This window comes from Oryctolagus cuniculus, chromosome 18, assembly GCF_964237555.1.
Source record: "Oryctolagus cuniculus chromosome 18, mOryCun1.1, whole genome shotgun sequence".
Classification (NCBI taxonomy): Eukaryota; Metazoa; Chordata; class Mammalia; order Lagomorpha; family Leporidae; genus Oryctolagus; species Oryctolagus cuniculus.
Window position 1 is genome coordinate 23444939 of NC_091449.1, and position 16846 is coordinate 23461784.

The following is a 16846-nucleotide window of genomic DNA, read 5'->3' on the forward strand; positions in this document are numbered from 1 at the left end:
CGACCGGGACTAGAACCTGGTGTGCCGGCGCCGCAAGGCGGAGGATTACCCTAGTGAGCCGCGGCACTGGCCAATAAAATTAAATTTTAAAAAAGAACTCACGATTTTTTTCTTTTGACAGGCAGAGTTAGTGATAGAGAGAGAAAGGTCTTCCTTCTGTTGGCTCACCCCCCAAATGGCCGCTACAGCCAGCGTGCTGCACTGATCTGAAGCCAGGAGCCAGGTGCTTCCTCCTGGTCTCCCATGGGGTGCAGGGCCCAAGGACATGGGCCATCCTCCACTGCCTTCCCGGGCCACAGCAGAGCTAGACTGGAAGAGGAGCAACCGGGACAGAATCCAGCGCCCCAACTGGGACTAGAACCTGGGGTGCCAGTGCCACACGCGGAGGATTAGCTAAGTGGACCACGGCGCCGGCCAGAACGCACGATTTTTCAGAGGTTTTTCCTAACTCTGTCTACTGAAAAGGTATGGAAGCAGAAACACCCAGAGATATGGAGTCTAAGTTACCAGTGGCAGGAATAGAAGAGTTCACCTTAGTAATCGTATTATTTTTCTGAATGTTTGACTATTCTCATAATAAATAACTGGAAAATGAACAGCAGTCATTCTGGCAAGGGCAAAATAGTGTATAAGTTACACACACAGCACAATTATGAACCTGAAAAAACACAAAATAAATGAAGAGCTAGCAAAAGCAACAGACACTGGAGAGCTGACCCTCGAAAGAAGGAACTTCACTGGGCACTATCCCAGAACACCTCCCAGTTGTACAGAGTGGCAACAACGCAACACAAAGTCACACTGTGGCTCGGGGAATCAGAGCTGTCGGTGCCAGTGAGGATTAGGGGGAGAAATTCTGAAACAGCCATACAGGGAGCCCTGATGTCTGCACATCAACACCCCTCCCATCCTTGCCAAGTCCTGAACGGCAATGGGCGAGACAGCAGGGAGTACGGAGTAAGTGAGCAGTGCAGGGCTCAGAGGAGCACGCAGTTACAGCTGCTGCCCCTAGAAACAGCACTCCGGGCATGTGGCTCCATTCAGTCCTTCGCACTCAGAGACAACCAGATTCCGGCTTCCAGCAGCACAAGGCCTCAACCCTGGGATGACTGCAATTATTCATTAAAGTGCTTGCTTGAGTGGTGAGCATGTGGCCTAACAGTCATGACACTCACTGAATCCCCCCGCCAGAGTGCTAAAGATTCAATATTCAGTTCCAGCTCCTGACTCCAGCTTCCTGCTAATGCAGAGCCTGGGAGGCAGCAGTGATGGCCCACCTGGATTCCTGCTACCCATGCAGGAGACCTGGAATGGGTTCCCTACTGCCAGCTTTGGCTTCAGTCCAGTCCTGGCCATGGTAGGCGTTTGGGAAGTGTATCAGTAGATAAGAGCTATTTCTCTCCCCCGACCCCTGTCACTCTTAAATAAAATTGATAAATAAGCAAGCCTGCCTGCCTGCCTGCCTGCCTGAATAAGCTCCACAATGCCAGAAGAACTGACTGTTCAGGCTATCATCTGAGGCAGGCCCCAACCTTCCATTCTTAGAGACTTCACTCAAAAAAGCTTACAAATCTGGAAGTGTGTCCCTGCTCAGTAGCCACTCCTATGAGGCCAGGGCCGCCATGCCAGTTTCTGCAAGAAGACAGCGTGCTAACTTCCATAACTTCCAGCTAGCACACACAGCTGGGATCACGCATTTACCCTGAATGACCTCTTCTCACTCTTCCCTTGAGCTGTGCCAACCCCAGCCCTCCCTTTAAAACACCCAGGCACCTCCGCACCACTGGTAATGGAGCTCAGCTCTCTTCAGGAGGTACTGAATAAAATCTGTTTTCACTGCTTTAACTAGTCTCTGGCCTCCAAAAAAAAAAAAAAAAAAAAGCCCGGACACTCACCCCAAGGAAAGAGTGGAGCCCACCAAGCAGAGGGCGGGAAGCAGCTCAGGGTTCAGTGCCGGAGCAGAGCCCTCCCTGCAGAACAAGAGCGTGTGCTCTCACGGCAACAGCCAAGCAGGGTGCAGGAACCGAGCCTCCCCAAGTGTGGCAGAGGCCTTTGTCTTTTACTTAAACTTGTTTCTAGCTGACACCATTGAAGTTGTGCTAGAGGCTTTCCCAAGGTCCAAAGAAGAAAGAGAAATCTGTCCTGGGAATGAAATGTGGCTGTCATCGGCTTACCTATGAAGGCTTCAACTGTTATCCCTATTGGCTTCTATGCAACCATTACAGGTTCTGCAATGATGTTAACCCTTGCCAGACAGCAGGTGACTAAATGAAAAATGGCCATTTAACAGATCTCAGGTTGATAAAACTGATTTCCAGTTTTATAAAAAATAAAATTCCATATAAATGTAATTCTGACATTAATTCAAAGTATGATACAATGCCAGTATCTTCAGTCATCTGTAAAGGGCTCACGGCCCCTTCCCCATTCCTTCTGCCCTCAGCCCACCCCCTCCCCATTTCCTCCCTTCCTTCTGACAACCAGTGCAACCTCCTCTGGTTGGGGAACCAGGTGCAACCTCCCCCAGACTCCTTGCAAAACAACTAATTAAATAGATGAGCTGCACAGGGCAGCTTTCTAATTAGATTTGAGGAAAGTTCCCAAGGCTTCCCAGAGCCCCCTAGTTCCACTTTCCACCAGCTGCAAAGTCTTCTCCCTCCCCCACAGCGACAGTGGCAAACTCCCTCCTTAACCAGATAAAACCCCAGCCCCAAGTGCACTCCAGACCAGACTTTTCTAGAACAGGATGCTTTTCCCTCTTTGCCTTAATGAAGTGACCTGTCTCCGTTGATGTCAGTTCTCTCATCCCGTGGCGGCGGGGGGAGAGGGGGTACAAAAGGCCAGACCCCCAGCTACTCCAACCCTAACAATCTGTGTAGTTGCTAAATGTAAATTGGGTAAAGGTAAATGAGATACATGTGTCTACATGTAAACTTAGGTACTCTTAACACCTTACAGTCTATGAAAAACTCTGGATTTGTTGACAAATAGGTTTTCATAAGCTGTCTATAAATAAAAATAATTCAAGACTGCTCAGAAGTAACTAAGGTTGAAATTCGGGATATGCTTTTAAATTGCTATTTTCAATGTAAATCAAGAAAATCAACAGATGGAAAAAAGGTTGCCAAGTCAAAACTGTGCTTCTTAGTGAAATAATAAAGAAAGGACATGGATTGTAAGATTGGAAGGGAAAAGATAAAACGGTTTAGGTAAGCTGCAAAAGGTGTGTGGAAGTCTTACATGGTTATACAATTTTTTTGTTAGCTACAAAAGTTATCAATCTGTTTTTTTTTTTTTTTGACGTAAGGTTAAAATCTGATCCTCTGTAAAAGCAATGAGGTTGATGAAATACATAAGTGTTAATAGATATTTGGGAAAATAGTCTTTTTGTATCCTACTGTAGATAATCCTTGTCTCATTAAGTTCTACTTGTTTAAAAACAGCTGAGTTCTAAAAGTTTCAAAGTTTTAAAAGTCTGTTTAAATATGGACTTGTTTTACATGTCAAGCATAGAAAGCTAAGATACTGTGGCAAAAAATGTTCTACATGAAGGATCTCTGTGAGGCCCCAGTGGAAAGCAGCAGCCATCAAAAGAGGATGTACTTTTCTCTAAAGGGAGGAGAGAACTTCCACTTTGCTTCTGGCCTTGTCCAAATACTGAGAGTTGTGGACTCAAAAGGCTTCCTTAGTCTAGGCAGCTCATGTCAAGAGCCTCGGGTGGTTACTGACGTCATAGATAAAAAAAGTTAACACTCTTAAGATTTCTTTATTTGAAAGTCAGAGTTAGAGAGAGAGGTCTTCCATCTGCTGGTTCACTCTCCAATTGGCCGCAATGGCTGGAGCTGTGCCAATCTGAAGCCAGGAGCCGGCGCCCATATGAGATGTCGGCGCTTCAGGCCAGGGTGTTAACCTGTTGCACCAGAGCCAGCCCCATTATTTTTTTTTTTTTTTGTCTTTTCTTTTCTTTTTTTTTCTTCCGACAGGCAGAGTGGATAGTGAGAGAGAGAGACAGAGAGAAAGGTCTTCCTTATACTGTTGGTTCACCCTCCAATGGCCGCTGCAGCCGGCGCACCAGGCTGATCCGATGGCAGGAGCCAGATACTTATGTGCAGATTGTGTGTCTATATAAAAATTATTAAAAACTGCTAAATTAACACAAATTACCTTTCTGGTGCACCTGACTTAAATAAATATGATAAATAGGCTGTTCTCAATTTGTTGGTACAGAAAAACTAAAAAAAAATTTTTTTTAAGTTATTGACATGTTTGCATTTGGGTCTGCTGGTCAAACAAGTTGCACTTGTGTTAGGTATTTGCAACCATAAAGGTGTACTATTTATCTAAAAACAATATAGTTAGAGGTATAATACAGTGCTCATTGCTCCCTCTAAAGTCCAAGTTAAAGTTGTTCTTGGCAAATTAATAACAAAATTTATAGACAAATTAGTGAAACGATCTTCATGTTTTGATCTTACTTAAAGAACATAGCTCTCCTCATGGGCACTGCATTGTTTCAAAAAAAAAAAAAAAACTGTCAAAACATGCCTGTGACTACAGACTTCTAGCTCAGCCACCAAAGATTAAGGACAGAACTCAACAACCCCTTAACTGACATCTTAGAGGATGCCTCTGTGGTCTGCTTTAGCAGGAGGAATGTAAAGATAGCTGTCAAGCCAACTAATAGCTACTTTACACAGTGTTCTGCCATCAACGAGACCCAGTGAGGCCAGTCCATCCCAAATGGCATCAGGCTTCAGTTTGGAAAGCCAGGAGATGGGGCAAACAGCCATCCTGAAAAAAGCCAGCCTCTACCAAATTCTGTCAAGAGCTGGGTGAATGGAATTGCCTTGGGGCTGAAGGGATCCCAGGTTAGAACCACAGATCCTACTGGCTCCAAGCTCAAAGAGCCCTTTACTCTGCCCGGCTTCCAAGATAACTACTGCCATTGAGGGCAAGGCCTCGGGTCAGGACAGGCAGGACTGCAATCTTCCTTTCAGAAGTGCCGCCTGTTCTGTACTAACCTCCTGTTCAAGCCAGCTCTTCTCCCAGGCCGCCTAGGTAATGGAGTCAACAGGGCGTCTTCCCTCATGAGGTTCACACCTTTCTTATGATGTCTCTTCCACTATCCCATGTAAAGACAGAGGTCGGGCCTCATACGTACCTGGCCAGGCCTACATGCCTCTCTCTGTGAGAAAACCTGCTCCTGGTTTAGAGAACACATTTCCTAGGTACTCTAATAACGATTCAATCTTTTTGTTTTAGATCCTGTTGTATCTAATTTGCTTGTTAGACCTGCAAATTCCAGACGTAGAAAGCCACAAAGTGGGGAAAAAGTCCTCTACTGTAAAAAAGCCTTCTCGGGGCTGGCGCTATGGTGCAGCGGGTTAACACCCTGGCCTGAAGTGCTGGCATCCCAGATGGGCGCTGGTTCGAGTCCCAGCTGCTCCACTTCCGATCCAGCTCTCTGCTATGGCCTGGGAAAGCAATAGAAGATGGCCCAAGCCCTTGGGCCCCTGCACCTGCGTGGGAGACCAGGAAGAAGCTCATGGCTCCTGGCTTCAGATCAGCGTAGCTCTGGCCATTGTGGCAAATTGGGGAGTGAAACAACGGAAGGAATACCTTTATCTCTGTCTCTCCCTCTTACTGCCTAACTGTACCTCTCAAATAAATAAAATCTTTAAATCAAATAAAAAAGCCTTCAAACAGATAAAACAAATTCTTAGAAATAAAGAGACCCTTGTTCCATCCACCCCTACTACAGTCAAAGTCCACAAGATAGCTTCCTGGACACACCACAACACAGGCAGGTGGGCTGAAACTGCAGCTCAAATCCAGCAATACCGTACAAGCTGAGCCTCTCAAACAGGAGGGTCAGCCCTAAAGAGACCAGCAGGGCCGGTGGCTGCAGAGAAACTCCGGAAGTGGACTGACTTACGCAGGGCCGATGCTTGAGGGAACAGCTGCCCAATAAAATAAATGCAGCGATCCTTTAGTTTTTGTCTCTTTAGATTGGTTTTAAAATTTTAAGCAACTTTTGTATACAAATAGGTGATGAGGACAAGATCATAAAAAAATTACTGATCAAACGAAAAAGGTCACCCTTGGGGCAGGGGTTGTCCATCCACCTCAGCGGAGGGCCCGACTGGACCCTCAGCACCATGGGCTATGCGCCTTGAGGGGTGGCTGACAGTAATGGAGGCCCTTCATGCGATGCTGCGCAATGCTGGGGGTGGGATGCCCCCTAGCACCTGTGGGGGCCATAATTAAGAAACGGCTGTTTTCCCCTGAAGTGATCTAGAAATACAACACAATTCCAGCAGGTTTACTGATGGATTTTTGCAGGGAAGGGGTGGTTACAAATCAGCATGCTAATAATGAGATCCTCCTTGGAAAGACAAAGGAATTAGGGGCTGGCGCTGTGGTGCAGCGGGTTAAAGCCACAGCCTGCAGCGGCGGCAAAAAATATAGGCGTCGGTTGGAGTCCTGGCTGCTCCACTTCCGATCCAGCTCTCTGCTATGGCCTGGGAAAGCAGCAGAAGATGGCCCAAGTCCTTGGGGCCCGGCACCTGCGTGGGAGACCTGGAAGAAGCTCCTGGCTTCAGATCAGATAAGCTCTAGGTGTTGCAGTCATTTGGGGAGTGAACCAGCAGAGGGAAGACCTCTCTCTCTGGCTCTACCTCTCTCTGTAACTCTCACTTTCAAATAAATAAAAATAAATCTTTTATTTAAAAAAAAGACAAAGGAATTAGAACAGCCTAAATAATCATGAGAAAGAAGAACACAACTGGAGGACTCACTATCCGACCTCAAGTCCAAGTCTCAGCTGTGAGTCTACAGCCATCAGGTGAGGCTGGCGCTGGAGAAAGGGCGTGGGTTCCAGTCACAGCTGCTCTACTTCCAATCCACCTCCCTGTAATGTAATGTGCCTGGGACAGCAGTGGAGGATGGCCCAAGCGCTTGAGCCCCTGCACCCACAAAGGAGACCCAGATGGAGTCGGGGCTCCTGGCTTTGGCCTGGCCCAGCTCCCACCTTTGTGGCCAATTCAAGAGTGAACCAGCAGATGGAAGATCTCTAACTCTGTCAAAATCATCAATCTTTAAAAAACAAACAAACAAAAAACCTTACAATACTAACTGTATATAGGGATGAAGAGCAAATAGAACTCATACTTTTTTTTTTTTTATTAGATAGAGTTAGTGAGAGAAACAGAGAGAAAGGTCTTCCTTTCGTTGGTTCACAACCCAGATGGCTGCTATGGCCGGCGCATTGCGCCGATCTGAAGCCAGGAGCCAGGTGCTTCCTCCTGGTCTACCATGCGGGTGCAGGGCCCAAGCACTTGGGCCATCCTCCACTGCCTTCCCGGGCCACAGCAGAGAGCTGGACTGCAAGAGGAGCAACTGGGACTAGAACCCAGAGCCCACATGGGATGCCGGCGCTGCAGGTGCAGGATTAACCAAGTGAGCCACGGCGCTGCCCCCCCCCCTTTTTATTAGACAGGCAAAGTCAGACAGTGAGAGAGAGAAAAAGGGAACTCAGACATTTTTGACAGGAATGCAAAAAGGCAGTTATGCTGGAACACAGTCCATCAGTTTCTCATAAAGTTAAAACACAAGCAATTCCATCCTAGTTATTCTCCCAAATGAAATGAACTCGAGTCCATACAACTACCTGTAGGCAAAGATTATAGCAGTGTTGTTCATCATCTCCCTAAACTGAAACAACTCAAGTGGCCTGTCAGTATAAACTGCTGTGTATGCACACAACGGAATACTACTCTGCCACTGACCCTATGCAGCAACACAAAGCAGTATCCAATGTGTCGTCTTTGAAGAAGCCACAGTGAAAGGCCACTACTGCTCTGGGATTCTGCACGCACCCATTTCTATGACATTCTAGAAAAGGAAAAACTAATAGCAGCAGAAAACAATCTTTTCTTTATAAAGCATTACAGGTAGAGAAAGATACAGCTACAAAGGAGCTTCATCATGGGAATATGGGGAAGTGAGGAAATGCTTCTGCATTTTGACTGTGGGGGTGATTACACGATGCTATGCATTTTTCAAAATACAGAATTCTACACAAAAAGGAATGGATTTTTCTGTAAATAAATTATACATCAATTAAAAAATAGGGGTGGGCTTTTGTCATAGCAGTGAATCCTCAGGCCGGGTCTGCAATCCACATGGGAGTGCTTAGGTTTCCGTGCACGTTCTGATGCAGATTCCAGCTTGCTGCTAATCAGTGCACACTCTAGGAGGCCTCTTGACCATGGCTTGAGTGACTGGGTCCCTGTCCTCAGTGTGGGGGACTCAGGGTGAGTTCCCAGCTCCAAGCTTTGGCCTGGCCCCGCCTTGGCTACTGTGGGCATCTGGGGTGTGAACAAAGGGATGGGAGAGCTCTGTCTCTCCTTGTGTCTCTACCTTTCAAATAAATAAGAGTTTGGTGGGTGTCCCAATATTGATACTATTTTCCACACTTTTCTGCATCTCCAATGTATTTTCTAATAAAAAGTTAAAATTTTTAAATTAATCTGAATTTTTAAAAAAGATTTACTTATTTATTTCAAACGCAGAGTTAGAGAGGGAGGGAGGCAGAGAGGGGGGCAGAGAGAGATCTTCCACCCACCAATTCACTCCCCAAATGGTTGCAATGACCAGGGCTGGACCAGGCTGAAGCCAAGAGCTTCATCTGGGTCTCCCACATGGGTGGCAGAGGCCCAAGCACTTGTGTCATCTTCTGTTGCTTTCCCAGGCACATTAGCAGGGAGCTAGATCTTAAGTGGAGCAGACGAGATTTGAACAGGTGCCCATATGGGGTCCTGACATCACAGGTGGTAGCTTACCTTGCTATACCACAATGCTGGCCCCAGCATCAATTTTTTTTAAAACATCTTGTCCTCTGACGTGGCATAACTTATGTAGCATTTTTACTAAAAATGTCTAACCTAAATATATTAATATAGTTATAATTATTAAGGAATATTTTGCAAAGTGACCGCCCTTATTCTTCAGAAATTTCAGTATCATCAAAGATAGACCAATGTACTGCCTGAATGAACTCTACAAGGCCATGACAATTAAATGCATGTGTAGTTCTGGGTTCTTTATCAGAAAAAACAAGCTACAGTAGACCTTATCAGGACAAAGGGAGTACAGACTGTGTATCAGGTAACAGTGTTGCACCAACATTAAATTTCTCAAGTGTGATGATTACATTATAGTTCTATAAGAGGAGGTCTTTGTTCCTAGAAAAATCACTTAAGTGCTCTGAGTTCTAGACTCATTCTCAAATGGCTCAACCAAAAAAGAAAAAGTAATTTTTACATACACATATTTCTGAAGTGCAAACGCAGCAAAGCGTTACCAACCAGTTAGTGTGGGTGTAGTACACACAGGCATTCATGATGCTGTTTTGTGTTTGAAAACTTTCCAAAGACTAATTTAGGAAAGACGTTTACAAAGCATTCTTAGGGGTGGGCGTTTGGGGCAGCAGTCAGGTCACGGCTTGGGACACTCAGAGTACCTGGTTCACATCAAGGCCACACAACCACCAATCCAGCTTCCTGCCAAGGTTCCTACTGGTCAGGCAGCAGATGATGGCTCAAGCACTGTGGCGCTGTCACCCACGTGGGAGACCAGGACTGAGCTCTAGGCTCCCAGCTTTGGCCTGGCCCAGCCCTGGCTGCTGTGGGCATTCTGGAGTAAACCAGCAGATGGAAGAACTCTGCTGACCTGTTTTCCCAATGAAAATACATAAATTTTTTTAATGTTAAATGCTGAGGCTGCTAGAATGTTTCATTAAAAAAAATCTGCTTCTAAAGCCTGTAAAATGCAAGCCGGGCCCAGTTTTTCCAGACAGCAACACACACAGTTCTAGTTGCCAGTTCCTCCAGGAGCTTCCCAGGGAAGGCCGAGGACTACTGCTTTCTGCCACTCTCCAAGGCCACGTGCCCAGCCATCAGGGTGCTACGGCCTCCCAGATTTCAAACACAGAAGTGTGTGGCCCGGGCTGCTTTCCTCATATATGCTGTGTGTACTTATGTATTTGAAAAGCAGAGTGACAGAGAGAGATGGACAGCAAGAGCAAGGTGGGGGGTGGCGAGAGAGCTCTTCCATCTGCTAGTTCACTCCCCAAATGCCCACAACAGCCAAGTCTGGGAGGAGGGAAGGAACTCCATTCTGACCTCCTACACAGGGGCAGGGGTCAAAGTACTTGGGCCATCATACGCTGCCTTCCCATGTGAGCACACGGGAAGCTGGACCAGAAGCTGAGCGGTCAGATCTGAACAGGCACCCTGAGGTGCGATGCAGACATCACACGCGGCACCTAACCAGCTGGGGCATGCGAGCCCCTCCTCCCATTCCTGGCAGCCAACAGCTCTTCTCGGCCCTCCTTAGCCAGGAGAGGTCTCGGCCCCGCCAGATGTGGCAGAGTCTCCTGCAGGCCGGACTCTTCAGGAACAGCACAGCTGCCCTGCTACAGGGCTCCTGGTGATGCGGCTCTCCAGGTACAGCTCTCGCCTCTGTCTGCGTCACTCAGGGAGGCCGCTGTCTTCTGGGTCGCCGCTTCTCTTCTCTGCCGGGTTCCTGTCTCATGACCACCAAGAACCAGTTCGAGTCCCGCCTGTTCCACTTCTGAGCCAGCTCCCTGGGAATGTGCCTCGGGGTCCCAGTGCTTGTCCCCTGCCACCCACATGATAGGCCCGGATGGAGCTCCTGGTTCCTGGCTTCAGACTCTGCCAGATCTGGCTGTTGTGGCCATTTGAGGAATGAACCAGTGGATGGAAGATCTCCCTCTCTGTTGGTCTCTGTCATTCTGTTCTTCAAATAAGTAAATCTTTTGAAAAAGTCGTGGCAAACTCCAGATAAAATTCATCCTTTTGAGCAATTTTAAGTGTACAGTTCAGTAGCATTACGTAGACCGGCACTGTTGTGCAACCACGAGCACCAGCCATCTCCAGAATTCCTCACCTTGCAAAACTGAATCTCTGCCCTGTACGCACAAACCCAACCTCTGGCAGCTGCCATTCAACTCGCCCACAGAATCATACAGCACGTGGGCCTTTCTGCTTGGCTCACCTCACTTCATATGACATCCTCACGTGTAAGAGGACACCTCCAAACTAACTAATGTGAAAGCTAAATAATTTCCCATCCTCCATGCACACCACCCTGAGGGTACCCCATCACCTGTTGATGGGCACAGGGTGGGAGGGGGCACCGTATCCATGGAAATGCCACATCAATCTGGATCAGGACAGCCGGAACCTGGACCTCACTGGGGCAAATACTCCTATAAGGGACAGAAGATTTGCTCCAAGGGTGAGCCAGGTCGCAGTCATAAGTGGAGGCCGGGCAGAGCTGAGGGGAGACATAAGCAGGTTCCAGGGCCCAACACACAGACGGGTTCCCAAGCAGGAGGGCACGAGCCCAGCACTTCTTGCCCAAGTCCTGCACCCACGGGCGTGCACGTGGCAGGGTGGGTGAGAGCCCTTTCACAGGAAGGAATTGGGACTAACATATTTAGGACTGATGGATAACATCTGAGGAGTGCAGAGGAGCCTCCCAGGGAGACCTGAAATCCCTTCAAAGTCTGAGAGCCAGGGGCCAACGCCATGGCTTGCTTGGTTCATCCTCTGCCTGGGGCGGCAGCGAACCATATGGGCGCCGGGTTCTAGTCCCAGTTGCTCCTCTTCTAGTCCAGCTCTCTGCTGTGGCCCGGGAGGGCAGTGGAGGATGGCCCAAGTGCTTGGGCCCTGCACCCACATGGGAGACCAGGAGGAAGCACCTGGCTCCTGGTTTCAGATCGGCGCAGCATGCCGGCCGTGGCGGCCATTTGTGGGGTGAACCAAAGGAAGGAAGACCTTTCTGTCCCTCTGTCTGTGTCTCTCACTGTCTCTAACTCTGTCAAGTAAATAAAACAGATTGAAAAGTCTGAGAGCCAGGCCTCCTTGCAAGGAGTCAGCGGCTTCGGGGGTGTGTGACGCTCTGGTCGGGTGAATCCACAGAACACAAACACCACCCATCCCCCTCCTTCGCGGCGCCCCTCCCCATCCCACACTCTGGCTCCGGTTTGTAAACTCCCTCCTCCAGCGCCTCCCCTCCGGCTTCCTCGGGAGCCCTCCCAGCAACTCAAGTCTCCAAGGTGGCGGCCCATGCCCGCCCCGGGGACCAGGACACCCGCGTGAGGAGAGGGCGGCGGGGGGCGGGGGTCCGGAAGCCGAGCCCCGAGGGCGGCGGGCGGCGGGGGAGGGGCGGGAGCCAGGTCCACGGTTCCCCGCGAGGGGCCCTGACCTAGGGCGGACGTGGGCTGGGGTGTGCGGGGCACCGACACACCTGCCAACGTGCCCGAGTCAGGCACGCACACCTAGTGCGAGACAGCTCGCAGCAACCGCCCTCCGGGGTCGTCGGGAACAGCGCACGCGCCCCCTTCTGAAGCGACCCCCACCCGCACTCCAGCCTCCCGCCTGCACCGACCCGGGCCCGACCGTCCGTGCGCGGGCCGCTCGCTCACCTTGAGCACCAGGACCTCGAGCATCTTCGCCGCGCCTCTGGCCCGCTCGCCCTGGACGACGCGCCCGGCGGCGGGCGTGGCGGGCGTGGCGGGCGTGGCGAGCCGCGCGGCCCCTGCCGCCGCCCCGGGGGCGGCCCCTGCCATCGCGCCTGACGCCTCAGGCCTCTGCGGGGGCCGCGCCCACCAGCTCCACGGGGACTCCAGCTTCCTGCCCTGGACGCGCCCCCGCCTGCAGGCCGGCCGCCACGCCCCCCAGTGCCGCGCCTCGTCTTCCCACCCGACGCCGCCGCCGCGGGCGCGCTCTGGGCTCCTCGTGGGCTCCACCCCGCGCCCCCGGCCTCTCGTAATGGCGCCCGCCCCCGCGCCGGCCTCCAGGCGTCCAGAAGCCACGTGGGCGCCCAACGGCCCCGGACAACGGCCGGCCTTGCGCAGCGCCGCCGTGCGGCGGGGAGGGGCGTGGGGTCCCGCGGTCCTGGCGCGCGGCTCGCTTCCTGGGCCGCGGGGCGCCCGGGGGCTTGGGGACCTGGGCTGGCCTCCCCGCCGGGAGCGCGCGGGGCCTGCTGGGCTGTCCACCCCCAGCGTCCAGCGGGCCGCGCTCCCCAGGTCTCTGTGCGGGGCTTGCTGTCTTAGCGGAAGTGTGCACGACCCCGTCCTCTGAGTGGGCCGGGGTCTGCAGCTCCTGTGACTGAAGCAGCCACCAGAGTTCTCACTTGGAAGGCTCTGTCTCCCAGTTAGGGCTCTCCGCGGGGTTCCGAGTTGCAGGAGACGACCCCCAGGAAGCGCAGCCAAGCTTGGCTCTGAGTACTGTCCGGGACAGGAGTCATCCGGCAGACAAGCAGGAAGAATAATGTCCCCTAAAGACGAAGGTAAACAGGCCGGCGCTGTGGCTTTCAACCCTCGGCCTGCGTTGCTACCAGAATCTCATATGGGCACCGGTTCAAGTCCCGGCTGTTCCTCTTCTGATCCAGGTCTCAGCTTATGGCCTGGGAAAGCAGCAGAAGATGGCCCAAGTGTTTGGGCCCCTGCACCCAAGTGGAAGACCCAGAAGAAGCTCCTGGCTTCTGATTGGCCCAGCTCCAGCCATCTGGGGAGTGAACCAGCCGATGGAAGAATTTTCTGTCTTTCCCTCTCTATCTAGCACTTAAATAAATAAATAAAATTTTTTTAAAAAAATGAAAGAAACATCGACACCCCCCAAAAAATGTTGGGCCTAGAAGCTTTTACAGCTGAATTCCTTAGTATTTCAATGGGGGGTTGGGGGGCAACGTTTCTTAAGCTCTATGTAGAAATGTGTTAATTGGCTGATTGGGGCAACCAACAAAAGTAGAAGACCAGATTAGAGAGAGCATGGGAATTGTTAGGTTCTGTACTTGGGGGAGCAAGATGTTCAGGTAAGCCTCCAGTTTTAAAAAAATAAGCTCAGTTCTCTCGGTAACTGACTTTCAAGTAAACCTTTAAAAAAATAAAAATTCAAGAAAAAAAAAAAAAGCTTGATTCTACAAGGCCCCACAGGTGTGTGCTTGACGTCCTCCCAGGAGGACCTTGGGAAAGAACAGGTGTGCGCCTGCGAGTCAGGCAGGAAGCTGCTGATGGGGAGCATGGTGTTCACCTGGTGCTGGGGGGGGGGGGCGAGGAAGCAGGCTACATACCTGGCAGGCCAGCCGGTCGGGGCGCCGGATTCTTTCCCGGTTGCCCCTCTTCCAGGCCAGCTCTCTGCTGTGGCCAGGGAGTGCAGTGGAGGATGGCCCAGGTGCTTGGGCCCTGCACCCCATGGGAGACCAGGAAAAGCACCTGGTTCCTGGCTCCTGCCATCCGATCAGTGCGGTGCGCTGGCCGCAGCGCGCCAGCTGTGGCGACCATTGGAGGGTGAACCAACGGCAAAGGAAGACCTTTCTCTCTGTCTCTCTCTCTCACTCTCCACTCTGCCTGTCAAAAAAAATAATAATTAAAAAAAAGATTTATTTATTTATTTGAAAGTCGGAGTTACACAGAGAAGAAGCAGAGGCAGGAAGAGAGAGAGGTCTTCCATCCGCTGGTTCACTCCCCAGTTGGCCGCAACAGCCAGAGCTGTGCCGATCTGAAGCCAGGAGCCAAGAGCTTCTTACCAGTCTCCCATGCGGGTGCAGGGGCCCAAGGGCTTGGACCATCTTCTGCTTTCCCAGGCCACAGCAGAGGTGCTGGTTCCAGTCCCGGCTGCTCCACTTCCAATCCAGCTCTCTGCATGTTTCCATGTGGGAAACCTGGAGGGAGCTCCTATCTCCTGGCTTCGGATTGGAATAGCTCACTCTGTTGCGGCCAGTTGGGGAGTAAAGCAGCAGATGGAAGACTTCTCGCTCTTTCTCTCTATCTCTCTCCTTATCTTTCTATATAACTCTTTCAAATAAATAAATAAATCTTTAAAAGAGAGAGAGAGAGAGAGAGAGAGAGAGCTGGATTGGAACCAGTGCCCATATGGGAGGCCGGCACTGCAGGCAGCGGCTTTACTCAATACGCCACAGTGCCAGCCCCTACAGTGTCTTTATCTAGAGTAATTATCCAGGCCGGCACCGAGACTCACTAGGCTAATCCTCTGCCTGCGGCGCCGGCACACCGGGTTCTAGTCCTGGTCAGGGCACCGGATTCTGTCCCGGTTGCCCCTCTTCCAGGCCAGCTCTCTGCTGTGGCCCGGGAGTGCAGTGGAGGATGGCCCAAGTGCTTGGGCCCTGCACCCCATGGGAGACCAGGAGAAGCACATGGCTCCTGCCTTCAGATCAGCGCAGTGCACCAGCCGCAGCAGCCACTGGGGGGTGAACGAACAGCAAAGGAAGACCTTTCTCTCTCTCTCTCTCTCTCTCTCTCTCTGTCCACTCTGCCTGTCAAAGAAAAAAAAATAGAGTAATTACCCAGACTTACTTCCTATAATTAATTGACTTTGACACTTATCATCAGGGCTTCTACCATGCACTGCTGATTCAAAATTCTTGAATCTGATTAATTTTTAGAAGTCTATAGTATTTCTTTACTGTTGGTTATTTTGTCTATAGTATTTTGAGCAGGACAATCTTCAGAGCCCATGATCAAGAGAATTCTTTCTGTGACTGTCACATTTTTTTGTTTGTTTTGCTTTTTACATATTTATTTATTTATTTGAAAGGCGTAGTTACAGAGAGGCAGAGAGAGAAAGAGACAGAGAGAGAGAGAGAGAGAGGTCTCTTCCAACCACTGATTCACTCCCTAGATGGCTGCAACAGGCAGAGCTGAGCCAATCTGAAGCAAGGAACCAGGAGCTTCTTCTGTGCCTTCCACACGGGTGCAGGGGCCCAAGGACTTGGGCCATCTTCTACTGCTTTCCCAGGCCATAGCAGAGAGCTAGATCATAAGAGGAGCAGCTGGGACTAGAACCGGTGCCCATATGGGACACCAGTGCCTCAGGCCAGGGCGTTAACCCATGGGCCACTGCGCCGGCCCCAATAATTCCTTTTTAAACACAGGAAGCTGGGGCCGGTGCTGTGGCTGTGGTATAGTGAGATAAAGCCTCCACCTGCAGTGCTGGCGACCCATATGGGAGCCAGCTTGAGTCCCGGCTGCTCCACTTCCCATCCAGCTCTCTGCTATGGCCTGGGAAGGCAGTAGAAGATGGCCCAAGTCCTTGGAGCCAACACACTGTGCTCCTGCATCAGAGGCTGGGGGAGCTCTCTGGAGGGTCTAGGCAGAGCAGTACCGCCCCTGGCTGACCCCACACGCGGGCCTGTAGAGCTGCAGCCCTCGGGGGCTGGAAGGGCTCAGGACAGCTCAGTCTGGGGAGATGTCTCTCTCCCGCTTCTGCTTGCCGGTGCTGATGGAGGCACGGGGCACTTCAAACAACCCAGGGAGCCCTGAGAACTCTGACATAATGAGTTCATGAGGACTTCTCCCACTCAGCAGGCCCCATCTAAACACAGGTGAGGTTCAGTTCCTGATGCATACTTTCAATTTTGATCTTCAAGGCTCAAGTTCAGAAAAAAACACTCCATTGCTGTGCTTATGTCAGTTTGCAGGTCATACTTGCTGCTTGTTATGTGAGTTTCCCAAGGCAACGAAAAGGTCGATCATCTTATCTCCTGCAACATGGCTGCCATCAGACACCTAGAACAAGCCCCTATTCTACACCAAAAACTTCATATGGCAGAAAGCGACACAAAATCACTTTTCCCGGAGCTAACAATGAGCCAATGCAAACACCTAGTGCACTCTTGCAAGAATTGTGCCCCCTCGCCCCGTCAGGCCCACTGCTACAAGCAGGAGTGAACCCGCGAGGACTTGCTCCTTAGAAGCTCTGGCAAGTGGAATTCACCCACATGAACTCCTTGGGTC

At 50.8% G+C, this 16846-nt stretch overlaps 1 protein-coding gene across 1 annotated transcript in view; it reads right to left on the minus strand.

Annotated features, from left to right (window-relative positions):
- The window catches only part of LOC127486210 (putative ATP-dependent RNA helicase TDRD12), a 104723-nt gene extending 91314 nt beyond the window's left edge, over positions 1 to 13409 (minus strand). Inside the window, exon 1 of the mRNA XM_070063264.1 lies at positions 12515 to 13409. Coding sequence (XP_069919365.1) covers positions 12515 to 12658 — 144 coding nt within the window. The 5' untranslated portion in view covers positions 12659 to 13409. The remainder of the gene's footprint in view (positions 1 to 12514) is intronic.
- Between the last annotated feature and the right edge of the window lie 3437 nt (positions 13410 to 16846).